A 17,710-nucleotide genomic window follows, 5' to 3' on the forward strand; every position below is an offset into this window, starting at 1 on the left:
AATAAGGTGCATTTCCGTCAAATTGAGTCCCCGTATTTTGTATTTGTTGTGCTTTTAGCACTTGTTTTTAGTTGTTGTCGACAGAATACTGCGACATCCAGTGGGCAAATAAGACACACTGCCCCTTTAACTTTCATAATAAGACAGGGGCCTCTGAGCAATGTTTAAAAATGTAAATCATCTTAAAAAAGTGTCTTGGTGGCTGTGAAGTTGCAACTATGATATAATCAAAATCCCTAATCTATTTAGTATTTCATTGTTATTTAATATAGCTACAGTGGAACCTCGGTTTTCGAACGCCTCTCAGTTCGAACAAATCGGAGTCCGACCCAAAATTTCGAGAAATTCTTGCTTCGCTGTTCGGTCAAAAAATCGGAGTTCGAGCACCGGTAATGCGTGAGTGCGTACGCTAGGGTGCCATGCTGAGCGGCGTACGGGTGTTTTAGCCCCTAAAATGTCTCCGAAGAAAGTCAGTGCAAGCAGCAAAGTTGCTACAGGTGAAAAAAGAAAAGTAGTGCGTACAACTATTGCATTTAAGAAAGAAATAAGCAAAATATGAAGGAGGTGTGCGATTGTCTGATCTTGCCTGCGCCTTCTGCTGACCACCACAAAGGTAAGAAATCCTATTCATAATCCTTTTCTTTATCCATTTTTATTTTTACACGTTCATGTTAGCGTAATCTTTCGTACGGAAGATTACGATAACGCGAACGTACGATTAGCCTGGGTTAGCTTTATGTTTACGTTAAACATTCAAGGTAAACATTCAGGGTGTTGGAACGGAGCCCAACATTGGGGGTGTTGGAACGGAGCCCCCTTTCCAATGACCCGCTCATCACTTGTTGTGGAGACCCGGGTGCTAAAGAACTTGTAAACGACCTGATTTTTTTTTTTTTACACGTTCATGTTAGCGTAATCTTTCGTACGGAAGATTACGATAACGCGAACGTACGATTAGCCTGGGTTAGCTTTATGTTTACGTTAAACATTCAAGGTAAACATTCAGGGTGTTGGAACGGATTAAAACGATTTACATTATTTTGAATGGGAACAATGATTTCGGTGATCGAACAAATCGGTTTTCGAACAGGGTTCTGGAACGGATTATGGTCGAGAACCCAGGTTCCACTGTATCTTAAAAAGTATCACAACAATTCTTAGTTCAGTTTTTCCCCTGCACCAAAACAGTTTGGGAATCCATATGAGACGAATACATTCAAGGATTCAAGGATTAATGGAATGAAATTATCTGCAGAAAAAGAAAAATACATTCTTGTTACTTACGTAAAAAATGTCAAGAATATAAGTTCGGATGAGCTTTGCAGTGTTCCAATTACACCAATCGAAACACAATGCACTCTACTAGCCCCGCCCCTTAGTCCCGCCACCCTTTTCCATTCGGAACCTTTTTAACAGGGTTGGGTAGGGTTACTTTAACTGGATTACTTTCATTTACTTTTGGATTACTCCAATACCAAATATGCTAATAAAAGACAAAAGAAACTAAATATGAATAAAATGATGAATCACAACACGTTGGTAAGCTTTCTCTCCTGGCTTTGATCTCTTTGATCTCCGGCAAAACGAACATCAAATGCCACAGAAACAAAATGAAAATCAATCCAAACAGCTTGCCAACATCATTTTTGCCGTTCCATGTGTTCTGTTACTCCCCAAGCCTGCACAAAATTTAGTTATTTTATTCATATTTAGTTTCTTTTGTCTTTTATTCGCATATTTGGTATCAGAGTAATCCAAAAGTAATTGAAAGTAATCAAGTTAAAGTAACCCTACCCAACCCTGTGCGTGCATTCCTCCTCTCCCCAATAAACTTTGAGTAACGTTACGCGATTGGGTTCTCCATTCCTGTTTCCTGACCCGGTTCGTGACATTGGGGGCTTTTATGAACAGGGTTGGGTAGGGTTACTTTAACTGGATTACTTTCATTTACTTTTGGATTACTCCAATCCCAAATATGCTAATAAAAGACAAAAGAAACTAAAGATGAATAAAATGATGACTCACAACACATGGTAAGCTTTCTCTCCTGGCTTTGATCTCTTTGATCTCCGGCAAAACTAACAAAATGCGACAGAAACAAAATGAAAATAAATCCAAACATCATTTTTGCCGTTCCATGTATTCCGTTACTCCCCAAGCCTGCACAAAAATTAGTTATTTTATTCATATTTAGTTTCTTTTGTCTTTTATTAGCATATTTGGTATCGGAGTCATCCAAAAGTAATTGAAAGTAATCAAATTAAAGTAACCCTACCCAACCCTGTGCGTGCATTCCTCCTCTCCCCAATAAACTTTGAGTAACGTTACGCGATTGGGTTCTCCATTCCTGTTTCCTGACCCGGTTCGTGACATTGGGGGCTTTTATGAACAGGGTTGGGTAGGGTTACTTTAACTTGATTACTTTCAATTACTTTTGGATTACTCCAATACCAAATATGCTATTAAATGACAAAAGTAACTAAATATGAATAAAATGACTCAATTTTATGCAGGCTTGGGGAGTAACGGAATACATGGAACGGCAAAAATGATGTTGGCAAGCTGTTTGGATTTATTTTCTTTTTGTTTCTGCCGCATTTTATGTTCGTTTTGCCGGAGATCAAAGAGATCAAAGCCAGGAGAGAAAGCTTACCACGTGTTGTGAGTCATCATTTTGTTCATATTTAGTGTCTTTTGTCTTTCATTAGCATATTTGGTATTGGAGTAATCCAAAAGTCATTGAAAGTAATCCAGTGAAAGTAACCCTACCCAACCCTGCTTTTTAGATATCTTGAAAAGGTGCTGAAGTGCTAATGTCACGTAATAATTCCTACTGTGTAACCTGACAAAATCAAAGAGGTAAATCAGATCCATGTCTCAGCAATATAAATCTCAAGTTATTTTACAAAGAGGTTAGCTTTTTTTCTTGTCGTCACTCCTGAGGCGACATTCCTCAACTGCAAGTCTTCCAGGACCTAGTCCAACATCTCCTGCATCAAGGGGGGTATTGAACCCGGGATCTCCATCTTCAGGGTGACCACTCGCTCGGCTCCTGAGACGAAAAGGAAAGAAAAACATATGAGATGTTGTTTCAAGCCCCGGTGTGTTATATAGCAACCCCTACTGGTGTATAAGTACTTCATTCGTTTAGATTGGGCAAATCTTTGGAGCTGCGGCCCGCTTTGAGTTTAAAAATTTGTCCCCTTTTGTCAGTTCGTCTGCGAACCTCAGTTAACACTAGGCAAGCCTTTTTCGACCCTAACTCCTACCTGTCCCGTTTTTGCTCCCGTCTGTTCCCCGGCTTCAACCCGTTTTTGATTCTGACCACGTTTACTCTCCCGTCCCGGCTTTTGACCTCTTTTTGTCCCCGACAAAATCTTCTCTCCGATTCTGGCTTACGACTCGCTTACGACCCCGACCACGTTTTTGCTCTCCTGTCCCGGCTACTGACCTGTTTTTTCTGTCCCCGACTCCGCCATCGCTCGCCACGGAACATCCACTTCCGAGTATCAGAGCAACCTGCTTTCCGTGTCCAGCAATCACCGGATCGTGGGCGCAACCCTTTCTCTTTCTTCCAATAAAACTTGTGAGAAACGCAATGCGGTGGGTCCTGTCTCCGTTCTGGTCTTGACACCCTGTGTTAAACACTGAACTTTGTAGTATTTCTGTAGTATTATGTAGTTTTTCTGTTGAATTACTCTAGTACTATGTTTTTGGTGTTTCTGTAGTAGTATTTTTCCTTTATTTCTTTGGTAGAATTTTTGTCGTATTTCTGTCGAGGTATTGTGAGGGCCACTGCTTCCGGGACAAGTGTAAATTAGAGGATTTTTTCACCAAAATCCAAAAAAACTGCGTCCACCTAATTTGCCAAGATACTGTGTCTGGTTTCAATGCATACAATTTTAAGAGGCAATGCCAGACAAAACATGCCAACTACAAAAACCTAACTGGAAACGAAGACTGGTTTAAGATCAGGTAATTGTGCAATTGTGTAATTGTAATCCTGCGCAGTCCTTTGAGATATTTTTGTAATTAAGGGCTGTAAAATTAAATGTGACTTGACTGTGGAAAGGTGAAGCAACCGGAAGCTGTTTTAACAGCACGGCAGGGCTTTTTCATGAGACCCTGCGAGTCCAATGAAAATGCTACAAAGGCGAGCTACGAGGCCACGACGCTGATCTCCAATCACTCCAAACTTTTCACGAAGGGTGAATTTATAAAAGTTTGGACACCGTATTTATACTACGAAAGCCTGAATTACGATTTTGTGAAGGTCGTTTTGTCCCGGTGGTCGTCACCTTTAGCGCTGATGCTGCGCAGGTCTGTGATCTTCATGAGGGCCCTTGGGAAAAGGAGTTGCGCGCTAGGCCGTCGTTTGCGCGAGTAGATCTTTAGCGCCTCCACCAGGGGCTCCTGCAGCACCTCCACCTTGGAGGGCTCCTTTAAGTCCTCGCGATCTGTACACAATGACCAAAAAAATGAAGTTTGTTTTTCTGGTCTGCAAGAGTAGCAGTTGTTTAAATATGCTAATTGTAATTGCTATGTCTGTAATGTCGACTAACCGTTGTTAGTTTTAAGGTGGGGTGTGTAATTTGAGGTGTCTTTAGAAAGTTAAAATTTAAATATTTATCTATTAAGTTGTCATGAACCGGAACAGGATCAGGACCCAAATGCGTGACGTTTTCACACAAGCCTTTTATTTTACGGGAAATGGGGAGTCATACACGTTAGGCAGCGGTCTGGCGTGGAAAGACAGGAAGCCAAAGGCCGACGAGATTGATTCCAATTGCCCGGGCAGATATCGGACCGATGGGGTCGATACCGGACAGGGCGTGACAGACAGGATCAATAATGAAACAGGATATCGAAATAAACAGGAAAAACTAGACGGGAACAGAAACTGGTGAGAATAATAAACGGGACAAAAATAGACGGGTACGAAACATGAAACCGATATTTAACAGGACAAACCGGAACAATACCGGACAGGAAATACCAACAGGAAAAAAGGAATGAGTCAGAACCCACGTCTTGCGGGGCAGAGGTTTGTTGACGGACTGACAAAGGAAAAATTAGAGCAGAGCTTAAAAAGACGTAAAGCCAATCTGTCAATGAGCAGCAGCTGGCGCCACACGGGCGGTGCCAATTGAGCGCCATGGCAACCGTGACATTAACAATGCCCAACTGAGTTCAAAGAGCCTTTATGTTTTATCTCTTTCACTGCGCCTATCTGCTTTAACCTTACTTTGATTATCGGTGTATACGGCCACTTAGCGCATTAGGCTGGACAGGGGGAGTGGAGTGATGGAGAGTGATGCGGCTAACAGTTGTTTAAAAGACTCGAGGATGAAAATGGTGAAAGTAAGAAAAGGACAGTTATAAATACAGTTCAAATACAAATCGACACCGCCAAAAAGTTTTTTTTAATTGTTTTTTCGAGCGCATATAATACACGTACGTGCACGCGGCACACAGGCAGGTTACAGGGACTGCAATGATGATTTTAACCAGGAGATGGCGTCAGAGAGTAGAATATTTTTTGGGGGAAAAATTAAAAGCTTTATAAAAGCCTTATGAGGAAGGCAAAACATGTATAAGATATATATATATATATATATATATATATATATATATATATATATATAAACTGTATATACCGTATATAAATACATACATTTAATCTTTACTATTATTGGAAAACATGAAGAATGTTTGTGTCATGTTTGCCATCCTAAAGAAACCATAAAATTTTCCATTATCAAACATGTTTGAAACAGCCCCATGGAACCACTAAGGACCGCCAAAGCGCCGCATGCGGCTCAAGAATGTTGCCGACCCAGAATCTAGATCAGGGGTGTCAAACTCATTTTAACTCGGGGGCCACACGATAGAACAAACATTCTGTCGGGGGCCGGACTAGTAGATTAAAGAGAAAGAAAAAGAGAGATAAAGAAATAAGAGAAAGAGGGAGGGAAAAGGAGAGAGGGCGGGACAAAGAAAGAAAAAGAGAGAGAGGGAGAGAGCGTGAGAAACAAAAGATAAAAAGTCATGAGAGAGGGAGAAGAAAGGGAGAGGAAGAAAGAAATCCAAAGAGAAATAGAAAGACAGAAGGAGAGAAAGGAGAAAAGAAAGCGCAAAGGGTAGGAAGAGAGAAAGAGAAAAGAGAGAAAAGGAAAAAAGGAAGAGGGAGCAAAAGAGGTTAAAAGACAGAGAGAAAGAAAGAGACAAAGAGCAACAAAGGAAGAGAAAAAGAGAGACACAGAGAGTGAAGGAGACAGAGTGGGAGAAAAGGTGTGGAAACGAAAGAGAGAGAGAGAGAGACAGAGAGAGAGAGCAATAAATACAAGTACAGTGTCATTGTTCGAGGCACCTGGCTTTGGCAATATCAAGTTGAAATATTTCAACCTGCAGCTTGTTTTTCTCTTGCGCTTCTCTGAGTGTTGTCTCGCGGGCCGGATTCAATCCTTTAGCTGGCCTGATCTGGCCCGCGGGCCGCCTGTTTGACACCTGTGATCTAGACGGACAAGTGATAATATACACTACCTCCAGAAACCAGGCAGATGGCGCTGAGGAGTCCGCTTTCCGTGTCGTCCATCTGCAGAGGCAGCATTTGCCCGGCGAAGGTAAAAACCGGATCGGTGAGGGGCCCAAAACCGGCGTTGTGGATCTGAGTCCGCGTGAGCGTAAGGCCGTCCGAGAAGGTCATGGTGTCCTTGTCCGGCGTGTACCGGGCGCAAATCCTCAGAATCTACACGGTCGGAAAGAGACATTCATCCCCAAAAAACTGAAAACGATTCTCGACAAGTTTATATTAGCCTCGTTACAAAATAACTACCGTAAATTCCGGACTATAAGCCGCTACTTTTTTCCCAAACGTTCAACCCTGCGGCTTATTCAGCGATGCGGCCAATTTATGAAATTTTTCTAACGGCCGCTAGCGGCGCTCCAGTACAAAGGTAAGATTTAGACCGGTGGAATATATGCGCCGAGGAAGACTGCAACTTCTTGGCTTGTGCTCGAATTAAATTAGCGTAAACATACCCTCATCATGCAAAATGCAAAAAGAAAGGCACATGACGCAGCTTTCAAGCTAAAAGAAATCAAGCAGTCCGGACGGTTTACCGTGATTTTTACAATTACGATATGTTTTTTTTACCAGACCCGTTTACTATGTTGCGAGCGTGTTGCTAGCGTGTTTTGGAATAAGGGAGCGTGGGACGACATCTATATGACAAAGTTTCTTTCCGACACTGAGGAAGACGACTTTGATGGCTTCAGTTCTAAGGAGGAAGATGAGGACGGTTTACCGTGATTTTTACAAGTACGGTATGTTTTTTTTAACAGACCCGTTTACTGTGTTGCGAGCGTGTTGCTACCATTAATTGCCCTGTCACAGGCACTGTTTGGGATGAAGGTTATATTATTATTATTAAAGCTTTGAAAACTCTCCTGGTGTATCGTCTTTCTTTGTAAATATGTGTAACCATGTATAATATGTATTTGCAACTGTATATTTTTGTAATGTATTTATTTGTATTTATTTTAGACACTTATTCTGATGTTTTGCACAGGCGAATGAAAAAGGAGGGGCGGAACAAACGCGGGGTGACGGGAAGTGGGGACCGGTAAAGGTGAGGAACAGACAGACATGTTTGTGGACGCGGTGGACAATAGTGGATATATATTTTTCCCACCCTTACCTTTGGAAATATACACTTTTTTCCTTGGATTACTTTCAACGGGACCCGGACTCTGCAGGTCATCATATGAACATCAAACCTTAAGTACCGGTATCATTTTTCCGTTCATTTTGCCGGCTGTGATTTTTGGACTGTGTACTTTATTTAATGAAGGACATTTAGTTTCAATCACAAGACTTAAAGTCGGGTTTGGGTTAATTTTGTGTTTGTGTTACATTTTTAATGTGGGCACATGCGGCTTATGTACAGGTGCGTCTTGTGTAAGTACAAAATCGGTTTTCCTCTTAAAATGTGGTGGGTGCGGCTTATAATCAGGTGCGCTCTATAGTCCGGAATTTACGGTAAGTAAATGGAAGAATAAAAGGATAATTTCACATTTGAATGAAATATCCAAATTTGATAGGAAACACGTTGTAATAAATGCCCGAGCATATCACTAAATTACCAATAAATTATTGTAACAATGATTTGTTATGACCTTGTCAATAAAGTTTTGTAAAAAAAAAAAATTATAGACATTATAGACATAATAGCAAGAACCGATAGCAGGTCTTTTGTCATTGCTCACTATGGGCAGAACGTCAGCGAGACATTGCTTGGATTTGGAAAACCATCCATCCATCCATCCATTTTTTGCACCGCTTATCATCAGTAGGGTCACGGGGGTGCTGGAGCCCATCTCAACTATCTTCAGGCAGTGGGCAGGGGACACCCTGAACTGGTTGCCAGACAGTCGCAGGGCACACAGGGACAGACAATTTGTTCGCTCATTCACACCTAGGGACAAATTGAACCGGCCAATTAACCTGACATGCATGTTTTTGGAATGTGAGAGGAAAACCCACGCAAGCACGGGGAGAACATGCAAACTCCACACAGAGGGTTCGATCTCATGACCTCAGAACACACACGCTAACCACTGCCCCACCGTTCTGCCCTTTGGAAAACCAAAACACTCCTTTTCTTTGTTTTAACTCGACACATGATGGTGTGATGCGCAAAAGATGAAATACCCGATCGAAATAATTTTTTTCCCCTCCCAGGAAAATTCCCCAATTCCTTGGACGATTGGAAATCTCAGTGATCCGAGGGAAGAGGTACCAAGACCAAGAATCTGTCATGACTGCTGATTCGGGACACCTGCGACTGCCCTGTTTGCGCCAACAGCCCTGGTCGCTGATTGGCTCCCTGACTCTTTTTAAACTTCCGACTTCCGATAGGAAGCTGTCAGTCTGTCTGCGAACCTATGCTTTCAGCTAGGCAAGCTCTGTGTCTTCCGACATTCTCCTGCCCTGTTTTTCCTGCCAGATACCTGTTGCCGACCTGTTTCTGGACCCGTTTCTGCCCTGCTCTTCCGTCCGGCCATCGACCTGTTTTGCCCTGTTTCCTGCCTGATACCTGTTGCCGACATCTTTTCTGGACTCGTTACAACCCTTGCTCCCCTGTCCCGGCTATCGACCAGTTTTCCCGCCACCTACGACTATTCTCGCTCGACACGGAAGTGCCACTTCCGCGTTCCTGTCATCATCTACCCGTGTCCGACGATCATCGGATCGTGGAAGCAAGCACTGGAAACAGGTCGGCAACAGGTATCAGGCAGAATGTCGGATAGTAGAGAGCTTGCCTAGCTGAAAGCATAGGTTCGCAGACGGTCTGACAGCTGACGGGAGTATAAAAAGGGTCAGGGAACCAATCAGCGATCAGGGCTGTTGGCGCAAACGGGGCAGCCGCAGGTGCCCTGAATCAGTAATCATGACAGGAAGCAAGCCACTCACAGGATCGGAGCGTGATCGGAATGCGGAAGTGGATCTCCCGGAGCGAGAGATCGTAGCGTGGTCAGACGGGCAAAACATTTCGATAGCCGGAGCGGGAGATCAGAGCGTGGTCAGTTATCAAAAACAGGTTGTTAGCCGGAGTCTGGTCAAAAGAACAAAACAGGTCGATGCCGGAGACAAATGGGGAATCAGGAACAGACGAGTGGTATACGGATGAAAACGAGACCAACGAGAGCCAGAGTCGAAGTGCTTGCCTTGCGTATGCAGAGGTTCGCTGACGGACTGACAGGGAGTGACTGACATACTGGGTATAAATAGGAGGGGAGGCGCCAAACGAGCGGGCACAGTTGAGGGCATTGAGTAATCATGACACCCATGGATTTGGGATTCACTGAGTTGGAGAACATCGGAATTGGGTGGTCTTTGCTTATTTGATGAAACTTTTTGTCATGAAGGTTTAAAGTGAATCAATGTGTGACTTTAAATTCCAAAAAACAGATTCAGGTTGATTTAAATACCCAGCTAATTTTGCTACTAATAATGGGTTATCAACCGTAAGTTGGAGTAGATGACTGGTCATTACACAGAAATAGAAATAAAACAGGCTTATTAAACGAAGATTAACGAAACCTTCAACCGGTCCAGTATCTTTTCCTCCCTCTGCCTGACAGCTAGAGGTAAGATCAGGCCTTAAAAAATCCAGGCTGAAGATCTTACCTCTACTAACAGCATGGGTGTTACATTCATCTTTTGTCCTTTTGTGGTTCTTACTAACTTCTAAACTGGAATCCGTTTGTTTCTTTGTTCCTCACCAGCATGTCCAGGCAGGCGGCCCGGAGCAGAGTGATCTGGTCGGCAATGTTGAGGCCGGTGAATCCCGGCACTCTTTTGGCAAACTCCACGACCTTCACGATGCACTTGGTGGCCAGCTCGCTGAACATGTCCCACAGGCCCAAGTCCAACTGGATCCTCTGCTCAGAACTGGACTTCTGCACGGATGGAAAGGACACTGTATTTGTTTAGATGGAGTTCCAAGACTTGCTTCATTAACTGAGTGTTTTATACAGTATTCCCGGTGGCCATAGGGGTCCACCTCGAGACTGGGAGGTCCCTGGTCCGAGGATTGGCGAGTCATACCTAAGACTAACAACATTGGTACGATCCCTGCTTGCCCCTCAGCATTGGGGTTTGGAATTAGTGTTGGGTTGAGCGAGGGGGCTGGGAATCCCCTCTCTGTATTAATCTCCGAAAACGATTCAAGTCTCCGGTATGTACATGCTCCCCTTGATTTTGATGGTTAATGGTAAGCAAACCATTTATTCTGTTTTTACTATCGGACACCTACAAAGAAGTTTGCTGAGGATGCCAGCAAGGTTTCCTGTAATTTTCCACGGGTCTGAGCGTTAACACAAAGTCGGTGAGCAACGCTTGAAACAACAGTGAGCAACAGCAATCCCAAGTGTGGCAACAAAGTCATTATCAAACATGTCCAAAACTTGACATCACATCAGTCTTTCCTCTTTTTCCCTGTTTTTTCTCTCTCTTTTCTCTTTTTTTAAATCAAAAAAAAAAATTTCATTGTGTTTATTTTTTCCTAGGTGTTACTTTTTTCTTACTTTTTTGTTCTCTATTACCCTTTTCCCTTTATTTGCTTCTTTCTTTCCTTCTGGCTTTTTTTCTGAAATTTTCCTGCTTTTTTTTCCGCTTTTTCTCTCCTTTTGTTTCGTTTTTTTTCTCAGCTTTTCACTACTTTTTCATTTTGGTATTTTTTTTGTTTGTTTACATCATAGTTCTTGTAAATGCTTGAAATTGTTGCCATGTTTTTCAACAAGTCTGCTGATGCCAACCCTGCTCTCTGGTGGCTTCACTTTGCCATTGAATTTATTTTCACCTTCTGATTAACTGCGGACAATAGTTTGAGTGGCGGCATTAGCTCAGGAGGTAGAGCGCTCGTCTTGAGATCAAGAGGTCACAGGTTTGATTCCCGGCTCCTGTGTGTTATATGTCGAAGTGTCCTTAGGCAAGACACTGAATCCCTAATGCCCCCAACAAGCAGGTAGGCATGGCTGACCCCCTATTTGTGTGTAACTGTGTGTGTGAAGCACATTGTAAAGCGCTTTGGGAGGGCTTTGACTTGAAAAGCACTATATAATGTCGTGATTGCCAATTTGGAGCACCTGCGGCCCGGACAGTTGATTGGTGGACACTCCCTTTTTAAACCCCCGGATTCCTTTCAGTCATTGTCAGATCGTTGCGAACTGTTGTATTCCACTCAGTGAGCTGCTAAACTTTTCTCCTGCCTGATCTTCGTTTTTGACCCGTTTCTGGACCTGATTACGCCCGTTCTGCCTGCCCCCGTTACCTGACCCGTTTTGCCTCGATACCTGCCTGCCTCCTGCCCACGACCTCGATTACGAACTCGACATCGCCTCTGATCTCCAGCCCCGGCCAAATGACTTACTATTCCCGCCTGCCTTCGTCCGACACGAAAGTGTCACTCCCACCTCGCTCACTCCTGTTTTCAATCAGTCCTCGGATCAAGGGTTAGGGTTTTTTTAGAACAGGATGGACTTCCTTATTTGAAGGCTTCTCTCCCAGTCCTCCTTGCAAGTTCAAAATCTATTGATGTATTTTCTCCTAATGTTAAGTGACTACTAAAGTTGAAACCTAATGGCTAATCCATTCCATAGCACCCTGTATTTAGTAGATTTCCACAAAGTAGGGATATAAATACGTTTATGTTTCCCTCTTCCAGCATATTTCTATGCTGCAAAGCACCGTGGGACTTGTAGTTTGGAGGCGAATGATACATGTCAAAAAAGCAGCATTTGTATTGGTTGATTTCTCTGGGACATTTCATTTTCCCACAGAAAAAATGTCACAGTATATAAATAGTTGATGCCACGGTTGTATCCATCCCCATGTAGTGTAAGTCTACGCTTCTGGAAAGCACAGCACACCTTGCATAAAGACAGGACGCAGCTATTGAGCACACTTTTGGAGCATTTTTTTTTAGTTTTTTTGTGAGTGACATAATTGGAATCATCTTTTTATCAATCCTCGGAATGATGTCAGTCATACTAGCTCCCCCTGATGGATTGCTCGGAAACAGTGCAGTTCTCTTATAACTAGCCACTCCTTTGCACATCTGTTCTCCTCTGCACTATCGTACTCCAGTGTTATTGTTATTGTATAGTGACTTGTTTACCTGACTGCCCATTTTGCACATCTGGTTAGCTGCTCCTCTTGCACTCTTTGCACTACTGTATAATACTCATAGCTATAATTATTTAGTATATTATTAGTACTTCAATACTCCAACTCAATACAACATTTTATTTATATCTGTACATTCAAGGAAACTGTGCGGGTCAGATGTATCGACATTTCGTTCTGTATACACGAGTACAAGAATGACAATAAAGTATATCTGAATCTGAATACAAGGTTATTCGTTTGTCGGTCATCAGATAAATGTCTTATACCATTTGCTCCAATTAGCACCCAGGACACAAAAGGAAGTTCTCTGATTTTGAGTTTTTCCTTACACACATGTAGGGGTCACGGCCAGCACACAGGGTAGATCCAAGCGCGTAACGTTTTCTCACAATTTGATTGAGATATAAGAAGAGGAAGGGCAGCGCTCACGATCCGATGCTCGCTGGACGCGGGAAGCAAGTCACTCTCGCACTCGGAGTGTGATCCGAACACGGAAGTGGATCTTCCGTAGCGAGCGATTGCGGTGTCAGGGACGGAGAAAATGGTCGTAAGCCAGGACGGTAGAGCAGACGTAGTTGGGATCAAAAATGGGACATAAGCCAGGACGGGAGAGCAGACGTGGTCGGGATCAAAACAGGTCGTAGCCGGAGACAAACGGGAGCAAAAAACGGGACAGGCGGGAGTCAGGGTCGAAAAAGGCTTGTCTTGTTCAAACAGAGGTTCGCAGACGGATTGACAACAGGGGATTGACAGGACACTGGATTTAAATAGGGACAGGGAGCCAAATGAGCGGGCACAAGTGATTCACATCGATAATCATGACAGTAGGTTTTAGATCAGGGGATGGTGGTTTGCAATAGTCTGTGTCAATTCAAGTCAAGTCACATTTATTTGTATAGCCCTTAATCACAAAAATGTCTCAAAGGACTGCACAGGATTACTATTGCACCATCGCCTGATCTTAAACCAACATGCAGGCAAGGAAAAACCCAAAACCTTAGCGTGGGGAAAAAAGAAACCTTGAAAAGGGGCCTCACAAGTGGTAATCCCCCTTCCAGAATGACCAGGGTGGTCTCCTTGAGACTCCTTGTGATGTACGCAAAAAATCCGCAGAACTTATTAATGGAAAAAAATCTGCAATGCATTGAAGGCGTGAAACCCGAGAGAACACAGTATTATTCTTATTTCTGTTATGGTTTATTTTGCCGGCAACACTCACTGTGGTATATTGTCCGAGTTGTTGAAGTGAAGGGAAGGTTTCCTTGTGTGCGCTGCAGATCTTCTCCACGATTACGTCCAGCTCAGCAGTCATCTCGTAAGTGTCGCTGATGGCCACTTTTGGGACTTCCCGCGTCGTTTTCTTCTCATTTTTTCTGTCCTTCTTTACCGCTGAAGTCAACATATTGGAATTCAATTGTCATTTTCTCTCTAAATTATTTTCTATACATCAGATAGTTTTCTTATACATTTTTCTCTGAAATTTATTGTATTGCTAAATTATTGTCTAATTATCTCATCTCATCTCATTAGCTGCACTGCTTATCCTCAGTAGGGTCGCGGGGGTGCTGGAGCCCATCCCAGCAATCATTGGGCAGTGGGCAGGGGACACCCTGAACTGGTTGCCAGCCAATCGCAGGGCATTGTCTAATTATTTAGATGTAAAATTTCCATTTTAATCAAGGTTGGTTAAGTACAGAATACAGGGTATCAGTGCAATTGTGTGAAATGGAATCTATTTCTATCTATCTACCTCGGTCATATACCTCAAGAGGGGCGACCGACAGCGAGACAAACACATCCACAAAAACAAAAGAAAAGAAAAAAGGAGAAAAAAACACATAGAAAAATGTTTTCGGACCATGGCCAACCCAAATGCGCAAACACCCAAACAAGTTAGGCACCTCGGCACCGAAGTTGGTCATACTTTCGTCCCTCCAGATGAAATGGGACACAAGAAAGCGGCCATGTCACTTGGGTGACACAACACACTCTTCTGTTCAACAGCAGGGCCCAACAGCTTTCACTGGTTTACCCCTGTCGCATCATACAGGTGCCCTGTCCATCCCTTAGAACGCGTCTAAACATCCCACTGTCCTTTTATAACACCTCTCCACTCATTCCTATAACCAACAACAGCTCTAGCTTATATTTAGATCTCTTTCCTGCAGTGCACTCATAACACCATCCCTCCGCGTCAATCGCAGCCTTCCACTTGGTCTCCTTCCATTCACTTCTGCTCTGTAGATCCTCTTCAACATTCGCTCCTCATCCATCCTCTCCATGTGTCCAATGGAATCTACTCACTGATAACCAACTTAACTGTCAGGACCAGAAGGGAGACAGGACCCACTTGCGTGCGTTTCTCTTACGTTTTATTGGGAAAAAGGGAAAGGATAGTACACCCGATCCCTAGATCGCTGGTTGTGGGGAGCAGGTTGCTCAGACGCGGAAGTGGTATTTCCGTGGCGAGTGATGGCAGTGTCGAGAGCTGAAAGAACAGATCAGTAGCCGGGACGGGGGGGCAAAATCGTAGTCGAGATCAGAAAAGGGGTCGGAGCCGGGAAACAGACAGGAATCAGAACAGGAGAGAGTCAGGGTCGAATAGCTTGCCTAGCGTAAGCTGAGGATCGCAGACAGACTGACAACCGGTTACAGGAGGAGGGGGTTTAAAAAGTGATTACTGGTGCCTCGCATCAGTAATCATGACATAAACTGGTTTCATTGGATCAGGACTTACTTTTGGCTCTTCTGGTAGGAACTAATCAAACACTCAATTGAGACATGATCAAAAATAAGGGGGAAGTATCAAGGCGAAAACATTCAAAGAGTCAATGAAAAAATTATATCCATTTATTGAAATCTTTATATTATTCTACACGTGAATATGCTGCTTTCGATTTTTTTTCTCCTCTTTTATAAAGCATTCATGATCATTTCTCTTCTGTGTGATGTGATTTATGTTACATAAAACGCTGTGTTATTAAAATCAGATTACATGACATGATTAATGTGAGAAGTGTTTGAATCGTCAAGGGGACAGGTCCACAATAAGCTCCGTTATTTTGCTGTCAGCCCTTTTATCCGTCTATTTTGTAGATTTTTATAATAATGATAATAATAATCATCTCATCAGCCGTACCGCTTATCCTCATTAGGGTCGCGGGGAGGCTGGAGCCCATCCCAGCTATCTCCGGGCAGTGGGCAAAAACATGCATTTCAGGTGAATTGGCCGGTCCAAATTGTCCCTAGGTGTGTATGAGCGAGCGAGTTGTCTGTCCCCATGTGCCCTGCGATTGGCTGGCAACCTGTTCAGGGTGTCCTCTGCCCACTGCCCGATGATTGCTGGGATGGGCTTTAGCAGCCCCGCGACCCTACTCAGGATAAGCGGTGCAGCTAATGAGATGAGATAATAATAATCATAATGATACATTGTATTTCGAAGCGCCTTACAGGACACCCAAGGACTCTGTACATATAGTAGGACACAACAATAAAGCAAGAGGAAAACTAGAGTAATACAAGCAAGTAATAAATAGCAAATAAAACACATTAGAGTTTAAAAGGGGCAAGTCCGAAGAGGTGAGTTTTGAGTCTGGTTTTGAAGGTGGACAGGGTCGCAGAACTTCAGGGGTCAGCAATGAGTTCCAGAGCTGAGGGGCAGAGCGGCTGAAAGCTCTGCTCCCCATGGAGGAGGGGGTAAAGTGAGATGGAGGGAGGAAGATGATCTGAGGGTACGGGATGGTGTGGTAGTGTGAAGGAAGTTGGAGAGGTAGGGGCAGCAAGGTTATGAATGGCCGTGTAGGTGTAGAGCAGGATTTTGTCATTGATTCTATGGTAGATTGGTAGCTGGTAGAGTTGGTGAAGGACAAGGGGTGATGTGATGGCGAGAGGGTTTTTTGGTGATGATGCGTGCAGCAGAGTTGTGAACAAGCTAAAGTTTATGGAGGGATTTTGAGGTAAATCATAGAGGGAATTTCAGTAATCTAGGCGTGAGGTGACAAGGATATGGACAAGGATATATCAAGATATAAAATTGTAATTTCTTGTGAAGCATCAACAATAAGTGGGACACAATCATGAAGTGGAACACACTTTATTAAATATTTTAAACTTTTTTAACAAATAAAAAATGAAAACGTGGGTGTGCAAAATTATTGAGCCCCTTTACTTTCAGTGCAGCACTCTGTCCAGAAGTTCAGTGAGGATCTCTGAATGATTCAATGTTGATATAAATGACTAACGATGATAAGTAGAATCCACCTGTGTGTAATCAAGTCTTTGTATAATTGCACCTGCACTGTGATAGTCTCAGAGGTCTGTTTAAAGCGCAGAGAGCATCATGAAGAACGAGGAAACCACCAGGCAGGTCCGAGATACTGTTGTGGAGAAGTTCAAAGCTGGATTTGGATACAAAAAGATTTAAACATCCCAAGGAGCACTGTGAAAGCAATAATATTGAAATGGAAGGAGTATCAGACCACTGCAAATCTACCAAGATCAGGCTGTCCCCCTAAACTTTCAACTCATACACGGAGAAAACTGATCAGAGATGCAGCCAAGAGGCCCATGATCACTCTGGATGAACTGCAGAGGTCTACAGCTGAGGTGGGTGAATCTGTCCATAGGACAACAATCAGTCGTATACGGCACAAATCTGGCCTTTATGGAAGAGTGGCAATAAGGAAGCCATTTCATAAATATATCCATAAAAAGTGTCATTTAAAGTTTGCCACAAGCCACCTGGGAGACACACCAAACATGTGGAAGAAGGTGCTCTGGTCAGATGAGACCAAAATCGAACTTTTTGGCAACACTGCAAGATGTTATGTTTGGTGTAAAAGCAGCACAGCTCATCACCCTCAACCAGGGTTGGGTAGGGTTACTTTAACTGGATTACTTTCAATTACTTTTGGATTACTCCAATACCAAATATAATAATAATAATACTGATAAAAGACGAAAAAAACTAAATATGAATAAAATGACAAAATTTTGTGCAGGCTTGGGGAGTAACGG

The 17,710-nt window shown here is 43.2% G+C and overlaps 1 protein-coding gene across 2 annotated transcripts in view; it reads right to left on the reverse strand.

Annotated features, from left to right (window-relative positions):
- Positions 1–2,796: 2,796 nt before the first annotated feature.
- Positions 2,797–17,710, reverse strand: part of LOC148372984 (retinoic acid receptor beta-like) — a 30,828-nt gene continuing 15,914 nt past the window's right edge. The window contains exons 4-8 of one of the 2 annotated variants that reach the window (XM_088327502.1): positions 13,914–14,083; positions 10,288–10,461; positions 6,544–6,748; positions 4,299–4,457; positions 2,797–3,052 (exon numbers count right to left, since the gene is read on the reverse strand). In XM_088327502.1, coding sequence (XP_088183628.1) covers positions 2,976–3,052; positions 4,299–4,457; positions 6,544–6,748; positions 10,288–10,461; positions 13,914–14,083 — 785 coding nt within the window. In that variant the 3' untranslated portion in view covers positions 2,797–2,975. Of the gene's footprint in view, positions 3,053–4,298; positions 4,458–6,543; positions 6,749–10,287; positions 10,465–13,913; positions 14,084–17,710 lie in introns of both variants that reach the window. The other variant, XM_088327501.1, reaches the window with a different exon arrangement.

Source organism: Urocampus carinirostris, chromosome 2 (genome assembly GCF_059441175.1).
Source record: "Urocampus carinirostris isolate Australia breed hairy pipefish chromosome 2, RoL_Ucar_1.0, whole genome shotgun sequence".
In the NCBI taxonomy this organism is placed as follows: domain Eukaryota; kingdom Metazoa; phylum Chordata; class Actinopteri; order Syngnathiformes; family Syngnathidae; genus Urocampus; species Urocampus carinirostris.